General features: G+C 42.9%; 1 protein-coding gene and 1 pseudogene across 2 annotated transcripts in view; one reads left to right on the top strand and one right to left on the bottom strand.

Annotated features, from left to right (window-relative positions):
* The window catches only part of SLC35F1 (solute carrier family 35 member F1), a 422628-nt gene extending 416157 nt beyond the window's left edge, over positions 1-6471 (bottom strand). Inside the window, exon 1 of the mRNA XM_079939168.1 lies at positions 6156-6471. Within this exon, the coding sequence (XP_079795294.1) occupies positions 6156-6331 (176 nt within the window). The 5' untranslated portion in view covers positions 6332-6471. The remainder of the gene's footprint in view (positions 1-6155) is intronic.
* Positions 6472-7115: 644 nt separating this feature from the next.
* The window catches only part of LOC307195488 (calmodulin-binding transcription activator 1-like), a 35391-nt pseudogene continuing 24022 nt past the window's right edge, over positions 7116-18484 (top strand). Inside the window, exon 1 of the transcript in view lies at positions 7116-7202. The product of the transcript in view is annotated as a calmodulin-binding transcription activator 1-like (transcript). The remainder of the gene's footprint in view (positions 7203-18484) is intronic.

Below are 18484 nucleotides of genomic sequence, written 5' to 3'. Positions count from 1 at the left end.
AGTGATTAGGAACAAATGAATATAGAAACAATCAACAGAGTGAAAAAACAACCACTGGAATGGAAGAAAATGCTTGCAAATCATATATCTGATAAGGGGTTAATATCCAGAATTTATAAAGAAGTCCTACCACTCAACAACAACAACAAAACCAAACAATCCAATTGTAAAATGAGCAAAGGATTTGAACAGACATTTCTTCAAAGAAGATATACAAATGGCCAACGAGTATATGAAAAGATGCTCAAAATCAGTGATTATTAGGGAAATGCAAATCAAAACCACAATGAGATATCACTTCACACCCATTAGGATAGCTGCTATCAAAAACAAACAAACACAGTGTTAGCAGGATGTAGAGATACTGGAACCCTTGTGCACTGTTGGTGAAAACGCAAAATGGTACCACTGCTATGAAAAATGGTATGGAGGTTCCTCAAAAAATTAAAAATAGAACATATGATTCAGCAATCCCAATTCTGGTTATATAGCCTAAAAAAACTGAAAACAGGATCTTGAGGAGACATTTGCACATTCATTTTCATTGCAGCTTTATTCACAAGACCCAAGAGATGGAAGTAACCTAAATGTCCAGCAATAAGTGAATGGATAAAGAAAATGTGGTATTACTTACACACACACACACACACACATAATGGAATATTATTTAGCCTTAGGAAATTCTGCCACTTGTGACAATGTGAATGAACCTTGAGGACATTATGCTAAATAAAATAAACCAATTACAAAAAGACAAACACCGCATGATTCCATTTATATGAGGTATCTACAATAATCAAACTCTTAGAAACAGAAGGGTAGAATGGTGGTTGCCAGGGTCAGTGGGGAAGGGAAAAGAGGAGTTATTGTTCAATGGACACAGAGTTTCAGTTTTGCAAGATTAAAAAAATTCTAGAGGTCTGCTGCATAACGACGTGCATACAGCTAGCACTACTATACTGTACACTTAAAATGCTTAAGATGGTAAAGTTTATGTTATGTGGTTTCAGACCTTACATATATACACTAACATGTATAAAATGGATAACTAATAAGAACCTGCTGTATAAAAAAATAAATAAAATAAAATTCAAAAGTTTAAAGTAAAAAAAAAGAATAAATGAATGTATACATGTAGATGTTCATGTCACAGTCAAGAAATATGCCAAATAGTATGGGGTATTTTTCCATGTATCTATTGGCATTTGACTTCCTCTAAGTATACTTTTCTAGAAACATAATCAAGAATTAATGTGTTTGAACAAGGTTCAAATGCTCATTGGCCTGAACTCAAATGAATGAGAAAGCTAAACTAAAACCTGGTGGTGGTACTTTCACATGCTGTATTCTATTTTTATGAGAAACGGCAATTAAATAATAAATCAGCTCTTGCATTAAGTAACTTTAGAACTATATGGGCAGCCAACTCAATTTGCCATATTGTCTACATCTATAGCAGTGCACAGTAAAAACAGACATCTTTTATTATGCTCCGGAGGCACTGAAGGACCTTGCGAGAGTAAAAGGTCAAAGAAAAATTACATGAAGATAGGTCCATTTTCTTACACGTTAGTTCCTTGGAAATGCACCACTTTATCCAAGGTAAACCAAATATTCCTTTAATATGAACATTCAGTTTTCCAAGCTCCATGCAAAAAAATATACTGGATGATCTTCCAGTTTTATAATTTTGTCCTTTAGTTAAAAATAAATGTGTCCTTCAGACATCTTTTGTTTACTACTAATCTTAGAAATGTCTGTTTTTAATCACACCATGCTGTTCCATTTGGAATATTCTGTATCAATTATCCTCATTACTGGTTGGTCTTCCCCTTTCATTCTGACATCTGTTAGAAGGAGTAGCTTGAGGAAGAGCCTCACTATCAATTTTTTAACAAAAGTCGTCCCATTTGATAAAAAAGGATCACCTAAATGATAACAGATGTCTTCATCAACTGTACCTAATAGTACAAGCATAACTCTGTTCCTGGCAGCCCTTCTGTTGGTTCACCATGTTCTCTCTGCCTTACTTAATAACTCAGAAAAGCTATATATACATACTGTCCCATCACATATGGTAACTTCCCACATGGATATCGATTTTATGTAGGCTTGCTACCAACTCTCCTATGTATCTTCCTTAATGCTTTTTAGTTTTCAATTCAAAAAAGTTTCATAAATTTGAAAATTAATGAAATAAATCAAAATGTAAGTTAGAAATCAGCTAGTTTCAAATCAAATGGATGGATGACCCAGAGTCACACTCATGGTTCCATTCCAATGATTAAACATCCCCACCACAAGACAGAAAAAGGCAGAAATGCCTTTATAACTTGAAACAACCCAATGCATCTCTTATTGGGAAGAAACTGGGTCAAAACTTGAAATTCATGGTTATTTTTATTAAGATCTGAAACTAATATTCAAGTGGGAAAAGATAAATAAAATCGCACACATGCAAAACATAAAACAAGCTATCACTCGTTTTTCACAAACATTTCATAATGAAATCATTTTAGAGCAGAAAAGCTTCAGATACTACATAGATTAGTATCTACTCCTATATGTTTCTAAGAAATCTACTAGTATCAGCATTTTCTGTGAGAGGGTCATCAACTGTTGCCCTTGAAGTATTTTCTTTTTTGTCATATCTTGCTTGCCTGTGGCAGGGTAATAAATACTATCTCACACTCAAGAAATAAGGGAAGAGGAGTTTGCCATAATTTTTTCCTTCTTTGAACCAAGACATTATTCTAAATCTTTGGGAATTAAAGGAGTAACAATTATCCCAGCATCTAAATCATCTTGTACTTCTTGCATCACACTGCCAAAACAATTTTGAACAGGACAGGGGAGAAGAATGTGACACATCCCATTAACTGGTAAAAATAATTATCTAGCACCTCCTCTTTCACCAAAATCATGGATACTATTATATTCTACTCTAATTGTTCTACAGGGAGTAGTCAATCAGTGAGATGCCCTATTTGTCATACAAAAAATGCAACCATCCAACTCAATAAGCCTTTAAAGAAAGGGGAAAGGATATGGAGATATACTGAGGAAATAAAATGATGCAGGACAATGTAAGGCAGATTGCATTAAGGTAACACTGCATTTTCATTCTAAGCTTCTTGAAAGACAGTACGTTTAATTATTAATCAGTACTTCTCCCTTTACCTATCCCTCGGTAGGCAGGATACAGACAGCATATGTGCTGGCATTTCTTCCTCTGGGTTGGCAGGTAGCTACTGTTACAGGCTGTGACCAGTGGCAGGCAGTTCACCAGGCTTGCGGTGCTCACAGTCTGACACTCCTCGTCCCAGGGCACCATCCTCAGTCTCTCAGCACCGCCCCTCTGGCCCAGTGGGATGCTCAGAGTAACTAACAGTGGTGCAATGCCCCACTCAGTCACTGAAGAGACTCTACTGGCCAGCTCACAGCACTAGAACGCTGCCAACAGTATATCTGCACGCCAAAAGTTAGAGGGATATTTTTCATATTGGCTCCAAACTTCCAGATTTCCAACCTCGCTTTCTGCTAGCAACTAAGTTGCTGCATGCCAGAGGTAGATGAAAGGAAAATTGTCCAGAAGACAGTTAGTTGATAGGGCAACGTAGGTGAAGGAAATAGAAGTATTAAGGAAAGAGGAAGAGGAAAAGAAGACAAAGAAGCAAAAAGGGATCTTTAGCTTTTAGAAAATGAACAAAGATGCTTATGATATGGCACCCAATGGGCCAGCCTTAAAGCCATTACTGCCTAGTCCAAGATACCTGGAGGGTTCAGACCAGAGGGGAGCCACACCTAAGTGCTGGCACAGGAACTCGAAAATTCCACTCCCGCCCCCCACCTCTTGCTTTTACACAGAGCCCAACCATTCAACAGCCACAACTAGTGCTGTCTCCTGTTGACATAATCATGGAGCAAAAGCCAAGCCCATCAGCATGCTAACGAAATTACTCCACCAGGATTTTTACACTTATTCTGATTTTTTTCAGTCTCCTTACCAAAGGCGCTCCTGCTCCAAAGAAATATTTTCTTCTTATCCTTTAAGGCTAAGGAAAGATCATCTACTTAATACAAAATATTACACTGAAAATTCTGAAGATCTTTGAAAGACAACCAAATGTTTCAGTTGAAATCTAAAGGCTATAACCCTAGGGTTCCATTCACAGATGTATCTGCCAGGAAATGTCACGGACCCAACCTTTCAGTCTAAGTTCCTCCTCTATAAAACTCATGTCACAGATCACTGAAGGCTAGTAAAATACAACATTCTCCCCTTGATGTACCACGACTTCAATTAACTTGTGTACGATATTCCCACTGCCCTCCCTTAGACAACAGAATTCGGTTGAATAATGAATTCGTGTAAAGCTTTATACTTTCCCAAGTCTATTTCTCGAAACCATCGTAAGAGAGGTAAGACAAGTACAAAACACATTTTACAAATGAAGAAACCAAGAGCCATGGAGATGAACAGCTCTGCCCCAAGCCACGTGGCAAGTCAGCGGCACAGGAATGATGACAGACCAAGCCCCTCAGCTCCCACCTCGGTGCTCTTGTTATTCTGGACTCTAAGATCCATGAAACATCAAGAAATAACCTGCACAGAGTCAATAATAACTTACAATCAAGCAAAGATAAATGAACAATAGCACCAGTTTTTTCTCAGCTTGATGAGGGAAATTAATAATTAACATATTCTGCATAAAAATTTAAACAGCCAATGCCAAGTCATTTACAATTCAAAAACATCACAGGTATTCAGAAAGGATAGGATAGGATAGGTACTGAGCCAGCATCTTCTTGATTTATTCTGCTCATTATCTTTTTTAGATGTAATATGTAATATTTTGGAAGGTGTTATTCTAAGCTACAAATCAAAGGGAAGTAAAGGGCTTGAGTTTCTATTACCAACTCCTGTCTCACTTCAGAGTGAATTTCTTCTCGTTTGATAATAAATGGAAACACATGGAAGTACCCACAAGTAAGCTAATATACGTTAAGTCTTCACAGGTGAAGACTCCTGAATGGTTTGGGATTTCATATGACTAAATTAAACCATACTCCGAAAATAAGGAGCTTTTCAAGCTTCTATTTCTGTACGTATTTTGTGCTCCCACCAGAGTTTTCAGCCCCAAAGAGCTCGAGGTGAATCCCTGGGGGAAATCTCGGCTACCCCAAAAGAGTGCCACACAGAAACCTGTACGCACAGAGCAACCTTAAGAGTTACCCCCAACAGATGCATCGAAAGGCACACACGCACCCAAATAAAAACACACACAACCAGTTCTCTATTTGATTTTTAAGTGTCAGCTCTTCAACCATTTCAAGTTACTTTAGTAGAAAAAGTCCCTTTCGCATCACGGCCGACTCAGGGGCGCCAGGGGGGGCCCCATCTCACATCAACCCGGGTTCTCATCCTAAACGCCTCGTCCTTGATCCATCCACTGCGCAGATTCCAGCACTGGAGGCGCCGGCCACCAGCGTTCGCCTCCTCTGGCTTCGACACAGCCAGGAGCCTCCTCCTCATACCCTTCCCGCAACATTTCTGCACTTTGCCTGGGTCTGACCCAGGCCTGTAGCCTTCCCATCCCCGCTCCCAGCCAGAAAGAGTCGGAGCCGCAACTGGAGCGCAGGGCGGGAGAAGTGGGTCCCCGCGCCGCCCGCCGGGTCTGTCTCCATTACCCCATCTCCCGGCGAGGGGCTGGGATACCTCCGGGCGGAGCGCGAGGCCGGCGACTTCCACGCCATCCCCGCAGCTCTGCGCCTTCCCGCCTCCTCCCCGGCCACCCCCAGGTCCGCTCTGGCCCCCGAGCGCAAAGCTGGAGCCCTAGTGGGAGAGGGACGCGAGGCGACACGCGTGTGCGAGGGTGTGAGCGCGGACACACAGCAGCCAGGCTGGCAGAACCCCGCCTCTCCCCGAACTCCCGCCTCGGACCAGCCGGCGCCCGGGCGCTCCGGGGCTCCCCGCTCCGGGACAAAGCTGCCGCGGCCTCTCCGCCAGCGCGGGGCGCGTCGTCGCCCGCTCTCCTCAGTCTCCCCAGACGCGACTCCGTCCGTCCCAAAGGGCCTCCGGGCCGCCCGGGGGATGGAGGGGTCCCCGGGCCGGGCGCCCGCAGCCGCAGCCCCGTGCCCCCGCCGCCGCTCACCTGTTCAGCACTTTGCGGATCCTCTGGCGCACGCCGGCCCGGGAGGAGGCGGACAGGCTTCCGCCGCCGCCGCTGCCCTCGGCCGGCAGGTTCTCGATGGTGGTCACCACATGGTTCGGCGGGGCCGGCGGCGGCGGCTGCAGCTGCTGCTGCTGCTGCGGCTCGGGGGGAATCATCGCGGCGGAGGCGGCGGCGCGGCGGCGATCAGAACGCTGCTGGGCGCATCGTGCGCCGGCTCCGGGCCCGGGAACGCGCGGAGGACTCTGCCGGGCGGCCGCGGCCCGGGGAGGCGGTGCTGCCTGCCAAGCGGCGAGGCGGGGAGGCACCCGCGGCTACGGCCGCCGCCGCCGCCGCCCAGCCCGCCACTCACACCTCTCCAGTCCCAGTGTGCGCACCCTCGCTCCGCCGCCGCCGCCTCCTGCCCCAGCTCTTCCCGAGCCGCGTCCTCAAGTCCCGGCACGCCCCGCGAAGTGGCCGTGAAGGGTGTCGCGCGGGGGCGCCGAGCGGCCGGTCGGCTTAGGAGACCCCAGAGGAGAGAGGGGATGGGGCTCCGGGCCTTGGCTTCTCTCCCGGTGCCCAGGTCTTCTCGGGGCGAGCGGCGGCAGTGGCGCTGGCGCCGCCTCAGCCGTTCCCCCGCTCGCTCGGAAAGCTGCCGTCTGTGTCTCACGGAGTGAGAGACCGAGAGTGAACCCAAAGAGCCTGGCGGGGGCGCAGCGCCGGCGGCGAAGGGGGGCCGGGCGGGGGACGCGCGCTCTGTTCTCGCCAGAGGGCGCTCCCGAGGTGCCTCGATGCCGCGACCCTCCCGTCCCCAGTCCACCAGAGGCCCACGGTCTGGGTTGCTGTGATTGTTTTCTTTGGGGGTTGTTGTTGTTTGTCTGTTTGTGGGTCCCCCCCCCCGCTCGTGAGGTTGAAAATAGATCCTCCCTCTTTAGTTAGAGGGAACTCCCCTCTCCTGCCGAGATGCTGCGGAAGCTAGCACCGCTTTCCCGGGACAACGACAGGATGCTGAGAATGGGCGCCGGCCCTGGATTACAAAGCCAAACTCGAGTATCCTAAATATTACACCTACAGTCACTATAACGGGCCTGGAAGAAACTGGAGGAGAAACAACTTCTCACAAATAATTCATTCTGGGGACTGGAAAAAGCATATCAGACCAACTCAACGTCTCGGTTTCATAACACTGTGAAGGGAATGTAGGCAGATTTGAGTTCCAATCGTGCCTCTAAAACTTATTAGCAGAGACTCCCTAAACAATTTACTTGAATTCTCCTTTGTGCAGCGGGACTACTGTCTCTCTCCCCGCGGTGCTGTAAGAGTTAAATGAGGGAAACCACCCAGCAGGGGGCCCTGACAGCTTCTTCAGTGGCGCTACTACCACAGATCTCCACTCTCAAAAGGGAAAACCCCTGTGTATCTGGCTCAGAAATCTTAGACCTGAACACGATATTGCCACCAAAGGAAACTGATTCTCTGTCCCAGGCATCTCTCAGACCTATTGATCTAGATCCCAGTTAATAGTTGACTCCTAAGAGAGAGAGATTTTTCACATTTTTCTTTATCTAGACTGCCTGGATAGAGATCCTATAGTGAAAAATGATACACATTTAACATTTTTTTCCATTTCAGTGCAGTATGTAGAATTATTTGCCCTGTATATGTTTAATAGGTAAGTATATCTACAGAAAAGCAAGCTGATACCACCACTGAATGCAAATGCACTGGAAACCAGCAAATAAAAAATACTAGTGAGGGCTTCCCTGGTGGCGCAGTGGTTGAGAGTCCGCCTGCCAATGCAGGGAACCCGGGTTCGTGCCGCGGTCCGGGAAGATCCCACATGCCGCGGAGCAGCTGGGCCCGTGAGCCATGGCCGCTGATCCTGCGCGTCCGGAGCCTGTGCTCCGCAACGGCAGAGGCCACAGCAGTGAGAGGCCCGCGTACCGCAAAAAAAAAAAAAAAAAAAAAAAAAAAAAAAATACTGGTGATAGGATGTGCCACAGAGAAGGGGGTTGAGGAGAAAGCTAACACTGAAAAAAGGGATGGGCTGTCTGATTAACAGAGGGGAAAAGGGAGACGGGAGGATAAAAAGAAGATGAGATTCATTTTTTTGGTTAAGAAGTAAGTTACCATTCCTTTAACAAGATTGGGAGCACTTTTTTTTTTTTAATCATTGAACATGTGAGGAAACAGCTATCCAAAAACACTCTCCAATCTATGTTTCAATTTATTAAAACCCAGTTACCACCTGAAATATCTCTGAAGTCTTTTTCTACCAAAATTAATTCAAATTAGAACATTTTCCCCTTTATAATTCACACACTGTCCCATTCTTTCTCAGCAATCATTCTCATATTTTTCCACCTCAGATTTGTACAGGATGCTCTGAAGAATTGTTACGAATAGGATCAAGGTTTGTAACCTCATGGGCATTAAGATTCTAATAGTTCATAATGAGTTTGCCCTTGGAGGACCCACCAAATGTAGGAGATGAATGAAATGCACTTCAGCTGAACCTGACAACAAATCATGGTTGGAGTCTCTCTATTAAAACAACATTTATGGTAATTTCAGGTGTCTGCCTTGAACGTTTGCTTCAGTGCCCTCTTCCTTCACATTTGGCTTGCTTCCACTTGAATGTTTTTGGCACGTCACAAGTGCTGTGTCTGCACTTCAATGTCAGCATTTGCACATGGTCATTCCTCTAGAGGGACCACTGAATGCAAATGATCTAAATCTCCGCTGAATCAGGAAGGGAGAAAACCAAGATGGGAGAGAACAGGATGAGAGATGTAGAATTTCAATCTCGCTGTTAAGAAAAGACCCAAAAGCAGTCTCAAGCACGATGTTTTTATTATTCATTATGGTAAAGGGGATACAACAGCAGTTCCCTTCTTATCCTCCAATTCTGTGTTTCATGAGCATCTCCTAAAAAGGAGCTGAATTGTGTTTGAGAGACAGAGAAACAGGTATTAAAAGTGCAAAGGTCAAGTGGTGTGTCTGAATGGAATTAAACAGAAAAGATGAGGGGAAGGCCTATTTCCCTTTTTCCCCCCAGCTGCCTCTTTGGCCTCAAGGGATGAAGGCTGTCGGCTGGAGTTTTTAATAGTGGCATGTGGATGCCAGGGTCATACTCGACTGCTCAGTTTACCTCTCTGACCAGTTGTGGTTATGGGCACATCACTACTGCAAAATTTCCATTCCACTCTTCCCCTTACATCATCCAAACCTCACTTAAGACACACACTAGCACTGTTGAATTCCTTTAGGAAGCAGAAGTTGAATCTCAGCAACACTTTCTCTAATGTTGCTGATTTTGAAGACACTTCCACTCGTGTAAGGAAGAGTAGACTTTGGTCTGTGATTCAGACCTCCGTCACCAGGCATTATGACCAATCTGTTTAGCATAGACCACACCTGTGTGTTTATCAGATTAAAGCTTCAAAGTTATGCTTCAGAAGTGATGGATGATTCTCTCCAAATTGCTCAACAGTTGTCTGGAATTGCTTGTACTACTGCAAATACCCAGTGCCCATATACTTTCCCCGTGCCATTCTCTCACTCTTTTTCTTTCTCTCCTAAGTCTGGTTGAATCTACACAACAGACACTACTAAACGCATGGCATCTAGAATGATAGAGCTTCAGAGTTTCATTCACTTAATTGAATTCATGCAGGAGAGAAGAAAACAAAGCTGGTGGGAAATTTGTGGAGAGGGGAAAGGGAAAAAGAGTAGAATGGGTAGGTCTTAACAACAAGTGAAAAAGAAAATTTCAAAAAATGGTACTTATGAACTCCAGTGATAACTGAGAGCTGTTCAGGCCTGAGGGGAAAAGTAATCACAGTTCACTAATTGTCTAAACTCCAAATTGTGTTTGCTGAGCCATAACAATGCAGACACTGCATCTTGATCAATAAGAGAATCAGCTAAGACAGTGGAAAGTGATTGCTTGTGGTGAAGGGGAAAATGGTGGAGAGGTGGGGAGAGGCACCACTGTTTTGCTTAACAAAGCTGTAGGATCGACTCTTTAAACCATGTACAGATATAAATTTGACAAAAATAAACATTTTTTCTAAAGAAAGGGAAAATACAGAAGTATAACTCTGACATTTTTTTTCTCCATTGAATTCTTGGTGTTGTCAAGGCACCTTCCTAAGCAGATTGCAGCTAAGGGGGAAAAGACGGGGTCGCCATCAAGAGCTGCAACAATTTCTTAGTTGAGCTAACAAATAATTGTCATAATAAATCTATAGACAGATTCATTAATTTGCTAATTGTGCTTCCATTCTCTGGAGATGCCTATCCTTTCCTCACTGATAAACCTTCAGTTTCCCAACAGAGAGATTCAGCTACAATTCAACAAGCAATTTCTTGTCTTTTGGGTTGACATAAAATCATAGAATATAATAAATGGTGAGACATCATTTTCTAGTTAACATCTTCTGGCAGCAAAGTGGGGAAGGTAGGAAGATGGTAAACAATTTTTTTTCACTTTACAAATCAAAAATTAAACACGGTTGAGTTTATTCATTCAGTTGGATATAGTAGATTTTTTTTCCCCTTAGGTTTGTAAACATCAGTGAGTTGTTAAAGTCAATGGGAATAAGTTATCTCATACTGGGTATCTTTCAACATTACTTGGTCAAATAGTGAGAAGGCAAATAGTCTACCTCTAACCCAATGACAATTTCTCTTTTATTTATAAATTCTTTTTATTTTTAAAGCATTTCTACTTAATCTTCCCAAAAAAATACATGAAAATATATTTGTGATATTTTTGTTTACTCAGAAACCCAAGTGAACTCCTAATTTTGTACCTAACTCCAGTTTCTTATTTTGTGACTCAGACTTGAACATGCCATATTCTCTATTTGGTAATAAATTTTAAAGAGGCCAAAAACCTTACTGAAGGGCAATTTTTCTCAGGGCTAATTTAGTTAGAGCTGACTTTGCAAGATCATTAGACCCTGTGAGCACTAGTTACTTGTGTATTGATTCAGTCCTAAAATAATGTCTCTGTCACCCAGCACTGAGGTGTGTACAATTCAAAAACAACAACAAACAGCCACAATGTTCTATGTGGAACCAGCGTAAAGGCCACAGATTTCTGGTGAGATCTCAAAATAATGAGTATCATCCAGCCTTAGAAGCCAGCTAGCATTCTTGTGTCAGTTCTGTCTTGAGAGCAACTAATCCTACTGCATTAGTTGGGACATATCCAACTGCTAGTAGCTGAAACCCCTGGCTCAAATCGGCTCACACAATAGGAAATATATTGTATCGTAGAATGAGAAATCCAGGGGTTGGGCAGGATCCAGAATTAGTTAATACAGTGTCTCAGGAATATTACCAAAGACCTAGAGTCTTTCCATCTTTCTCTACCAACCTCAATGAGTTGGTTCTGCCATCAGCTTGGTTACTTCAGGGTTGCCGGAAGATTGCAATTCTATGTGTCTGATCCAAACACACCAACATCCAGAAAAGAAAGGAGCCATGTCTTCCAGAAACCCATGGACAGACCTCTCTTACATGTCATTGGCCATGATTGGGCCACACACCCGTCCTACACCATGGAGGCAAAGAGGATGACAATACCATGATTGGCTAAGACTAAACATCTGGGATGAAAGGTGGTTTAGGAATCAAACACAAAAGCTACTAACTTTACCTCTGAGACTTCTTCTGTAGTTTTACTCTTTGACCTCCAAACCAACCTTTTTTGGTGTGTTCGCTAAGAAGAAATGCAATTCTATCATTCCTTCTCAGTTTCTTGGAAATTTTACTCATATTATCAATTGTCTCTTCTCCCTCCTATATATAAAACATCTCCCTTGTCCTGTAGATATTCGAACATACTCAAGTCTCTCCAATCTTCAAAAAAAGATACCTTCTCTAGATCCCACATCACCCTCCCATTTCTCATCATCCTCTCAAAGCCAAACTGTTGAACTTGCCGATTCATTATCCCAGTTTTCTCACTTTTCCTTCACTCCTCAATCAGTCTGGCTTCTGTCCAGTAACTTCACATAAAACTCGTGCTGAGATTATCAGTGATTTCCATGTTATAAAAGTCGACGGGGTTTTTAGTCCTCACCTTAGCCTTTGACAATATTAACTAATCCTTTCTGTATAAAACAAATTTTCCCGGTGTATCCCATCATGACCCACACGTTTCTAGTCTTATTCTAACCTGATGGCTCCTTCTTAGTCTTCTCTATAAGCTCATTCTCCTACACCCAGCCATCAAATGTCATAATTCCTCAAGTCTCAGTCTCTAGACCCCTTCCTTGTCACTCTACACCCCCTAGACAAGCTCATCATACCCATGATTTTAATTATCATCTATATGCCAATGGCTGCCTAAAAGAGAGGGCCTTTCTTATTCCTTAGCAACAAGCAACCATCAGCTGCAAGCAAGGGCAGGTCCCCAGTGGCTCCTTATTTTTGTTGACGACTACAACTTCACCTGTGAGACTGAGCCGCTCATGCCTCATATCTCTGATGGTTACTTTCAAAATCCCAAGCTTTCTAAGTTATCGACCATCACCCACAGGATGATAGCCATATATCCTTAAACTGACTTGATCTCCCACCTTTCCCACACGCTTAACTTTTTTCTATGCCTTCTAGGACTCATGATATGTTATCAGAAAACTCCTCTTTTTATCTTCAGCATCTTCACCTTTCTTTGCCGTAATTGAAATCTGAATGTCCCTTACGACTCCACTCCCTCTGAAGCCCTTTCAGGTGGGTGCTGCTTTTTCTCTTACACTCTACTTAGCTTTGGTCCCAGAACTAGGATAGGAAGCCTCTTGCTTCTTGTTTCTTCTTTCACAACGTTTCTCCTTACACTTCTTTAAAATCTACATCTCCTTTGAAATTCACGACATCACACTTGACAACTTACTACCCCTCCTTATTGCTGTCACCTATTGACCTGCTGCCAATACCACTCATTAACTGATCATCTTAGTCCCTGACTCACTTTCTCATTCTACCTGTTCCTACGACGACTTTTGTTTCAACATTCAAATAAATGACCTACTAAATGTCTTGATTCCTCTGTTCCTTAGTTCCAATGATCTTTTCATCAGCTCTTCCTTCACTCCCGTGGTCCTTATCATCACAAAAAACTGAGTGCTTTCTAAAATACGTATGCCAAAATATCCTATTCTCCGACCAACACCTCCACCATCTCCACCACCTCTTCTTTCGCCCTCACCAGTTATTGGCCTCCTACTTCACAGAGAAAATAGAGGCTGTTGAGAACTCCCTCAGCTTCCCACAATCAAGCCTACAAATTTACCTCTTTTGTTCCCTCTCAGCTTTCACGATGGAAAGCTCACCTTTCCTAAGGCTACTCGCATCACCTGTGCTCTGGAGCCTATGTTCTCTCACTTTCTCAAGGAACTTGATCAAGCAAGTACACCTGCCTCTCCTGCAATTTTAAACTCTCCCCTCTACTGTCTCCTTACAGTAAGCATTTGGACCTGTTCAGATCTCTCCCTTCCGAAACAACAGCAACAACAATAACATTACCTCTGAGTTTGTCAGAGGAATGCCTTCTAGTTAAAGGCATTTTATCTCCTTTACTGGGAAACTTCTTGACCATGTTGTCTACATGTGCTCTCTCCTTTTTCGAACCTCACACTCACTTATCACTCTTATGCAGCCAGGTTTCTACCCAACTGCTCCCATTCACCACTCCACAGAAACTGATTTTTCCAAAGTTACTGAGGACCTCCTAGTTGCTAAATCCTGTAGACACTTCTCAGTCTCTATTTTGTTGACTCTTGTATAACGTATAAACCATGTAACACAGGTGACCCTCCTGAAACTCTCTTCCTTTTGTTTCTGTACTCTTGGTTTTCTTTCTCTGACTGATTCTTCTCTGTTTCTCTTGCAGGAGTCTTTTTCTCTGTATGTCCTTTAAATGTGTTCTTTGAGGCTCTGTCCTAAATTCCTCTCTTTTGCTCCACAACCTCTCCTTAGGCAATCTCGTATATTTCTATGGCTTAAATTATCATCTAAATGCAAATGACTTTCAAATCATTTTGAAATGATTTGTCAGGACAAAGTGGTTCTCCAGAGCTTCTGACTAGTATAGATTACTGCCTACTGCACATCTTCACTTTTTTGTTTTTTCATCTTCACTTTTTTATCCCACAAACATCTAGAACCCAAATCACTAAGCCGAACTCAGTATCTTTCTCCTGAAATAACCTCCTCACAACTTCAGTGAATGGCTGAGATATTGTGATTTATAAGAAATACATGTCTCATATATTTGGCCTTTGGCCATGGTTCCTGGCTCACAGCTCCTAAACCCTTGGAATTTCCTAAGTGTTATTGTTGCTCTCTGTACTATGACCATGTAATCACTTCTGAGCCTGAATTTTTCTGTCAGTGAAAAATGTAATAATTATGTCTGCAGTAAAGTGTAAATTAAATGAGAGAGCACATGGGAAATACTGGCTACAAACACAGAAAATGCCAATAAATACATGTAATACATATGGAAAGTCCTTCCCCATTCATAGCATGGTTTTCTAATGACTTGTAGAGCTGAGATTCAGTTTCCCAATCTGGGAGCCTGCCACTTGACGCATGACAACCTCCACCGTCATGGTAATCAATAAACCAACAGCCATCAAGTGTCTCCTCTGCACAGGACACCAGAATGTGTATGGGGTCTGTAGGCTTCTTACGAAAACACAGGGCATGCCTGCCATATTCAAAGAGCTTAAATCTAAATGAATATATTGGGTTTTTCATAACAGCTTATGATGAAACCCGAACGAACTTTTTGGCCAACCCAGTAGAAACACTCAAAGAGCAGTCGTCGGGGAGGAAAGTGAAAGTTGTGGCTGCCATCAGTAAGGCTCCAGACAAACTCTGAAAGTCATGCCGAGGCCAACAGCATCTTTGGAAATAATGGCCCAACAGTGAACAGAGAGCCTCAAGGCAGCAGGTGTATTTTGACAACTTACCACTGAAACTTTTAACACCTTCTTGAGGACTAGAAGGATTTGTAACGGAGCTAAGGGTACCAGAGTTCCAACACTGACAACAGTCAACACTCAGACCTTGAGACTATGTCTCCAACTTAGAGAATCACAGTATTAAAATCCGAAATGCATGAATGCAACTACTAGTTTGACTCATACATGAGCGTATATGTCATATTTGGACAAAGGCCCTTAGAAAAACATTTGAAATATAATTTGTATATGAATAATCCTTGGACCTTTTAGTTTCAGCTCTAACTTGATCTCCCCAAATTTCCACTAAAATATTTGTAAAGAACCATACAGGGATGTATACATTTCTGAGGTTGCAACCGAAAAATGATACTCAGCTGATGCTCAGAATTTGAGAGGCATTTCCTCTAAGAGTACAACAGATAAAACTAACTACACAGAGAAGCTGTATGATACCCACATGATAATAGGGAGCGAGACAACTTTATTAGTCCCCCCTGTTTAATCACTGAGTCAGAAAAACATCAGTCAGAAGACTGGGCAACTTGCCATCTGCCCCGGGAGGGATGCTTCCGGGAAAGTCAGAGTCCCTTCTCCTCCCTCCTCTCCCTCAGAATCGCTTTCTAGTGTCACACAGAGATGGTTACTTCCAGAAGACAACCAGGCACAAAGAGGGAAGGGATATAAAGATCAAAGGGGATGGATGTGGAGGACCAGTCTTCATAAAGTTTTAAGGTAGGGCTGTCAGGAATTGCTGATGACAGCACGCATGAGGATTGAAGTTCTTGCGTATGCAATTTACACAGAGTGTTAGAAAGTCGGAAAGCAGGGTTAGGAGAAGACCTCATGTCAGTTCAATAGAACTGCAATGGAAGAAAGCCTGCTAAACATCTGAAATGAGGTTGGAATGAAGTATTACCCAGCTGTGTAAGAAGGGCGTTTAACTAGAGCTCAAGAGCAGAGTTGAGCCAGAGAAAACTAACAAACTCTGTGGTTGGCAAATAATGGATTTGGGTTGAATTCTTCTTCTCAAAAGATAAGGTTTCTTAAAAATAACCATCCAATTCTCAGTCAGGATTATTAACTTCAAGCAACAGAAACCAAATCTAACTATCTTAAGCAAAAATAGAGGATTTACTTCAAGAATAGACGGGAGGGGATCTGTTTCATTCATTCATTTATTCATTCATTCAATGAGCCTTGATTAAACTTCTAGTATATGTCATACACACAGACACACATATATGTACTTAGAATAGTATATGTAGTATAGCATATGCTGTATACATTGTATATACTATATATATTAGATATACAACATATACTACACAACACTGTCACTGTTCTACACTATAGACATATATATGTGTATATATGTATGCGTATATATGTAAGTATGTATATGTGTGTGTGTGTGTGTTTGTGTATGTATGTAAAATTCTAGATAGGCTTACCCAGACTTCAGAAAACATGCTGCTGAGGAAGGTGACGGATCCTGAAGCAAGATAATTCCATGGGTAGAGCACAAAGTTTCTGAAAAATGGATTCACATGGCAGAGATTAAGAGGGTGTTCTAATGGAGCATCTCAGACTTAAGAATGGGTTAGCAAGATCACTAACTCCATCCCTTTTTTCCCCCTTATACTATGGAGAAAGTCATATTTAGTATAAAGTTTTAAACATTTTCCTATTCACAATGTCTTTTTCTTTGGTTATGCCAAAACCCCAGTAGAATCAGATAAAAACTTGGTGGAATTGCGGAGCAGAGAGGCACTGTGGAGTCGGTCCTCACACTGGTTCCAGGGAGAGGGAGAAACATTCTTTGACAGGGACCGTGTCCAGGAATGTCAGAAAGTGACTAGAAGCAAGGTAACTAGTAGCCCATGGTGCAACTGGGACTAACAGGGGCTTCATATGACACAGCGAGCAACTGCCAGATGGGAAACTCGGGAACGACTTAAGACATTCTTCCTTTCTCAGTATACACTAGACCCAGGGTTTTTCTCCAGGGACACTTGTAACATCTAGATGGGACAGTTCTTCCTTTTGTAAGACTGTCCCACATTCTGCAGGGTGTTTAGCAACCCTGCTACTGTCCACTAAATACCATAAATGAGCATCAGTCTATCTAAAGATCTCACTCCCAGCCACCGCTTACTTCACAAAAGATAAAATATGCTTTCTCCCCTGTGGGGCTTCACCAGTATCAAAGAGTGTGATCATCTTGTCAAAGTGTCAAGCTCCTTCCTAGGTCACCATTGTTTACTTGCCAAGAAAGCCTAGAAAACATAGATAAGCCAGAGATCAGTTGCCTAACTAAGCGACAGTGGGAGGACCAACTCATTAGAGCAGTCCAATCAAATGCAGACAAAGCGCTGTTCCTGTAGAGGAGACAGGAGGGATTCCATTGGGGGAGGACAATTGTAATTGCTAATGTGCCATCATTTTAAAGATAATTGGGGTATTTTTTAAGAGGGAAAAGTCAAATCTTTTCAAACGGATTTCTTTCAAGTACTAAATGCCTGCCGGTTGACAAAAGAGCTTAACCAGGTGTTGGCTCTGCTGCCTAATGAGATGGTTATGGAAATGCACTTGGAGTGTTCAGCACAGTTGGTTGGCCTGGACATGTTTAGGGAAAGGGGAGTGGGGAGGATGAAAAGAGGCTTAATTTTTCTCCAATTATTTAACTGTTTCATTTTACTTAACACACACACACACACACACACACACACACACACACACACACACACACACACACACACCCCCACATCGTTTTCTCCCTACCAGGAGTAGAAATTCTGCTTTCAGAACTTCCAGAAAGAAATGGGTAAAAGAGATGCATAGACCTTTAATGCTATAGAAACACCACTCTATTATGTTGTTATGTTAGTTGTCTTTTTCTTCAGAAATAGTAATGAAAAATGTTCCCACTGTCCTCTTGAAAAGGCTTTTTGTTCAGTGAAGCCCAGTTGGGACTTACGGGATTAATCAAAGCATCAAATGGCTACCTCTTTTCTTAGAGAAAATACACGTATGTGGGAGAACCAAAAGAAGGCAAAGAGTAAAACAGAACAATGGAAATACTTTGCCCCTTTATTTTGAAGGACATTACATTTTGTGTCTGCAAAATAACACTAAAGCAGGTCCCTGTGCGAGGCTCTGGGTAGTGTGTACAGTCTGCCCTGTGTGCCAAGATGCTGTCGGTTCAGCATCACCTCAGGTACCACATGTGGACCCACTACAGCGGAAAACGCCCAGGGAAAGTGACCTGTTCACAATGGTGGCTGCTGTGGCCATGGATGCTATTTTCTAATAAACTGCTGTAAACATTTCTGAAAGCAGGTAAGAGGG

Source organism: Stenella coeruleoalba (genome assembly GCF_951394435.1).
Source record: "Stenella coeruleoalba genome assembly, chromosome: 12".
Taxonomy (NCBI): domain Eukaryota; kingdom Metazoa; phylum Chordata; class Mammalia; order Artiodactyla; family Delphinidae; genus Stenella; species Stenella coeruleoalba.
This window is presented reverse-complemented; position numbering and strand designations above follow the sequence as displayed.